The sequence below is a fragment of the Gracilinanus agilis genome, chromosome 3 (genome assembly GCF_016433145.1).
Source record: "Gracilinanus agilis isolate LMUSP501 chromosome 3, AgileGrace, whole genome shotgun sequence".
NCBI classification, from domain to species: Eukaryota; Metazoa; Chordata; class Mammalia; order Didelphimorphia; family Didelphidae; genus Gracilinanus; species Gracilinanus agilis.
Genome location: NC_058132.1, coordinates 669,828,598 through 669,833,684, shown reverse-complemented (window position 1 = coordinate 669,833,684; position 5,087 = coordinate 669,828,598). Strand labels below are relative to the sequence as shown.

At 50.9% G+C, this 5,087-nt stretch overlaps 1 protein-coding gene across 1 annotated transcript; it reads right to left on the bottom strand.

Moving 5' to 3' along the window:
• Positions 1–3,765: 3,765 nt before the first annotated feature.
• GPR160 (G protein-coupled receptor 160) lies at positions 3,766–4,800 on the bottom strand. The gene has a single exon (XM_044667731.1). It carries the CDS (start codon positions 4,798–4,800, stop codon positions 3,766–3,768), a length of 1,035 nt encoding a protein of 344 aa, XP_044523666.1.
• Positions 4,801–5,087: the final 287 nt, after the last annotated feature.

Below are 5,087 nucleotides of genomic sequence, written 5' to 3'. Positions count from 1 at the left end.
ACTTGTTTTCAACTGGTCCGTTCCATAGTGTGACTGGCTAAGGCTCAAGAAGGAAATAAAGACAAAAAGAGGCCCAGGGCGGAGGTTTTGTGACTCAGTGCTGGTCTTTGAAACACAGTTCTCTCGGTTAGCCCCGGTTCTTTCCTGAGGCTTTCTGTGTGTGGATTAATGCGGCAGGGACCAAAGGCACAGGACAGTGAGTGCACCGGCCGCCCCAGGCCCAGGGCCTTAGCTCCATGCTCGAGGCCTCCCACTTCCTCCCGAGATGCTGGGCAGGCTGGCCGGACCCTGCACCTCTGCTCCCAGCAGTGTTGTAAATGCCTGAAAATCGTGGGCTAAAGTCCCTGTGGGACTGGGGGCCAGGCCCGGACAATCCTCTGTAAGAGGATGGGAGGGAGGGAGTCCGGCCTTGGGCCTCTGGGGCCTGAGTTTGGTGGCACCATCTCACCGTGCCCTGGGCTTCCAGGGTTTCACATGATGCACGACCCTCATAAAACTTCTTGGGGTATGTTACCAGATGAAGATTGATTCCAGCTGGTCCCCAAACTGGCCTCTCCCCCTCCTCCCCATCACAGATTTCAGACAAAGCTTCAGCTTCCCACCGTCTCCCTGGCGTCTCCCGCCTCCCTGCACTGTGAGTGCCCTACTGCTTTTGTCACAAGGACCGGGGTGCCAGCGGGGGCCGCAGCTTCTGCTTTCCCCATCGAGGACAGCCCTCGGCTTGTTCTCTCTCCGAATGTTCTCCTTTTGCCTCCAGGAGTCCAGATCGGCAGCCATGGAGAGCCCAACCCAGGGAGGCTGCCTTCTGCCCTTCTTCCCACCCTGTTTTCAGAGCAGGAGAGCCTGCAGCAGGGAAAGAGGTCACTGGGGGTGGCACAACAGTCTCTACTTCTGCCTGGAATGTTATTGCTTGGTTTTCATGTTTTCCCAGCTCAGGATTATCTTATCACAATAGGAACCTTTCCACGTAGGAATATACGTAGCAAAATGTAAGAAAATGAGAAACTAGATTAGCTGTGATAAAATATGCTCTGAAAAACGTTCCCTATCCCAAGAAATTTCTCTGTAATCTGGCAAGACAACCCTTAAACTTGGAGACTTTTTTTGAAGTTAAAATGATGACACAGTATTTCTCAATATCAAATCCTCAAATTCTCAATGTCAAATCCTATCCTTTTTAAAAAGGTAAACTCTGTGTGCATTCAGACCTGTAATGTAATTGGCATTACAACCAAGTAAGGTGAGCAACTGTCCTGAAATTTGGTCTTTTTTTAAACCCTCTGTCTTGGAATCAGTATTGCATATTAGTTCTAAAGCAGAAGAGTGGTAAGAGCCAGACAGTGGGACTCGTTAAGCTCAAGGTCACCCAGCTAGCACATGTCTGAGGCCAGATTTGAACCCAGAACCTCCAGACTGTAGGCCAGGCTCTTTAGTCACTAAGCCACCTAGCTGTCCCCTGTGTGAAAGAGAATTCTTTATTCTCTTTGTCTGTTTTTACTTTAATCAACCAAAAACTTAAACACCCCTACTTAACACTAAGTAAGAGAGTTTGCAAGTCACTTACTAAAATGGGTGACAACTCCAGAAACTTGTGAATCCTTTGATAAGAGTTCACACCCTCAGAGCAGCGTGAGGCAATTTGAAAGCTGGGATCGGCCCCTGTGTAGAGAGGGACAGGAAGCCATGTGGAAAAAGGACTGACTGTAAGAGTCCTGAACTTCCTGTCCAGGGAGTCTTTGGCTGGTGACTTGCCTTTTGGAGGTGGCTCTGGACTTGGATCTTCTTCTTTGTCTTGGGTGAGTGAGGAGCTGCCCTTCCCTTCCTGGCTTCTGGACAGATTGGGTCCGGAGAGACTTCCTTCTCCTGGAGGAGGCTGCATTGCTGGAACCTTTACCTAAGACACCACGGGGTCCTCCAGTGTGTTATATGGAATTTTGGGTGTCCCATTAAAAAGTATTTTACAAACTTCCTGTGGACATGTGGGGGACTTTGAGACTACATTTTCCGTGTTCTGGTGGGTTTCCGGTTTCTGACGTGATGACGGCAAACAAGGGGAACCAACGTTGAGCGTGACTTAAAATTAGGGGTGGAGCTGGGGCTCACTCTCTCTGGCGTGCAAGACTGACAAGATGGGAGAAGGTACTGGGGGTGGGATTTTTTAAATAGCCAAGTGCGTGGTCTGATTTATTCTATCAAAATGGGCCCAAATAAAATATTAATTTTCCTCATAATGTCAGCCTTTATCATTTTTAATCCTTACACCGGCTTTAACAAGCCCTGCCAGGGCTGAGCCCAACACTGGAGTAACACTTAGTGTGCCAGGCTAAGACATTTCTCTACTTTCACTCTTTCCACCTCTTTGTAAATAAAAGCTGTTAAAAGTCATTTTTGACTTGAGCTTGTAAAAGGGAATTCTTTGTTCTGTTTGAGTTTACACTTGTGAAAGGGAATCCATTATTTTTGCCTAGTTGGAGCTAACAGTTATCCTAACTTAAGCACCTCACTAGATTGTGAAGAGGGATTTACTCTCCTTTGTCTACCTTTTGACTGAATCAACACAAGCTTGAACTAGGTAGAAGAGCTAGAAAAAGCACTTGGTGAATTCACACTCTGCCTGGTGCTAGGCAAAAAGCCACCATCAGAGGCCCTGAATTTCTGAGGCTAGAGGAGTGGACTCCAGGAAGAGAGTCACTCCAAGAAGGAAGTGGGCTTCGAGAAGGTCGGCCTTCAGCTCCAGACCTTCTCTTGACCTGCCTCGTGGAGGGAGCCTGGGTGAGTAAAGAGCCGGCTTTCCCTTCCTGTCTTCTGGAGAGAGTTTAATTCTGGTTGAAGGTGAACAAGTCCTGGCTGAGCCAAGCACTGGAACAATATTTAGTTAGATGGGTTAATGTCTTTTCTACCCTTTTGTACTCCTCTGCTTTCACTCCTTCCACCTTTAATAAATAAAAGATTTATAATTTTCACATATCTAGCCAAACCGTTAATTTTAACACAAGCTATAATATTTTTTTTAATTGGTGGCCACAATATTACTTTAGAAGTCTCATATTTTAGTCAAACCCCTAAATTTTAATCCCCATACTTGTCATTTAGTCTTAGTTTCTTAGGGACACGGACAAGTTAAATGTCTTAAGTATTCAGTTATGCAGCCAGTATGTCAGAGCAAAGTGTTGAAACCGGGTCTTCCTGACTTTGAAGTGGGCCATACCACCTCTCAAAAGATAGCTTATGTGTTTTAATAATACTGAAAATAATCCTTCACACCTCCCCACCACCATACAAAGACATGATTTTTAAAAACCCTTTGAAAATGTTTAATACACACCATATTCCTGCAAAGTTGTGAATAAATCTCTGGTGGACAAGGATTTGGGGTACCTGGCTAACAGACAATAGCAACAGTCCATCTCTGGTCAAATTACTTTCTGCTTTTCAACTCTGGAACAAATTTCTCTCTAAAGTATAAAACTGGAATAAAATTAAGGTAGTTGTGACCTTCAAAAAGTGTAAAGACTTTCTTGTTGAGCACGTTCTAAAATATCTCTGGAATGTTGGGGGGCGGGGGGAATCTCTCCACGTTTCCAGGATCCAGATCCCAAATGTGCACTTCCGCTCGGGGGCCCCAACCTCCGGGCGAGCCGTCCCCAAAAGCAGTTTCTAGAGCATCCTTGGCTGGTCGTCCTCAGATTTCCTCCTGGCCTCCTTTACAAAGATGGTGGCCCAGCAGCATGAGCCTGGCCTTTAATGACCCAACACGGCCTCACTCTAACAGACGATCACGGGGGCGGCCTTTTCCGCCGGCTCTGTCCGCTCCGTCGGGAATGGCGTAAAACAGAATTTCCAGCTGACAAAAGGGTCCGCGCGCCAAGCGCTTTCGGCCCCCTCCGGCTCGTGCCTCCTACACCAGGAAACGGCAGCCACGAGGAAGCTGTTCACGAAGTACAGCCAGGGCACGTTGAGCTCCATGTAGGCCGGGACCCGCACGTCCAGGCACAGGAGGCTGGTCTGCAGGAGGACGAAGGGGAGCCACGTTCCGAGGAAGCACACCAGCAGCCTGGCCAGGAGCGGCTTGCTAGAGCCGCTCGGGCGGTCCCAGGCGGGGGCCTGCGGGAAGTACAGGGCCGGCTCCTTCCCGAAGCTCGTGATCTGAACGGAGCGGACCAGCGCCACCACTTGGCACCAGCACGCTGCCAAGGCCAGCAGGAGGACGCCGAGCATGAACACCGCCAGCCAGTAGCTCTGGGCGCTGGCGTAGAACGGGCACCGGTGCGCGGGGAGGCCGCCCCGGCTCAGACTCGCGTAGATCACCGGGTCCCCCAAGACGTAGGCGAGCGCCGCCGTCCACACGAAGAGGACGCAGAGGAAGTAGAAGACGCGGCGCCACCGCACAGAGGCCTCGGCCGCGGGGGCCGCGCGGGCCGCGCTCAGGTAGTGGTCCAGGCCGGCCAGAAGGAAGACGGGGCAAGGCAGGACGCCGTAGGTGAAGGACAGGACTTGAGGGAACAGGCAGATGTGGTACTTGGTGAACCTCATGCCCCACAGGGCGAAGTCCTGGAAGTGGCCGATGGCAGAGAGGCTGGCCAGGAGCAGGAAGTCCGCGCAGGCCACGGACGCGCAGAAGCACTCCAGGAAGCGCGGGGAGGGGCTCCTCCTGCCCAGCGCGCTCATCAGGAGGTTCAGCAGCGTCTTGGCCAGTATGAGGAGGAGCACCGCGCCGCTGGGGTCCGGAGCCCGCCCGCCCGGATGCTGGCCCGGATGGCTCTGGAGCTCGAGGCTGCGATTGGCTGCAGAAAGGAGCATTCTGCTTTCTCCTGGAAAAGGGAGCGCTTCCTAGGCTCTCATGTTGTTTTCCACATAGCTAAGAAATTAAAAATGTTAAGTTAGTTTGTATTCTACAAAGAAAATCACAGCATTAGGAGGACCTAATTCATGAACAGAACCGAACCCGGTTCAGAAAGTAAGAATCTGAGGACACTGTTGTGGTTCACCCCAGCTAGGTGCCAGGCACGACGTTAGGGGCTGCAGAGACAAGACACGATACCCCCCCCCCCCCCGGGGCTCGCATTTTAGGAGGGGAAGCAGACCAG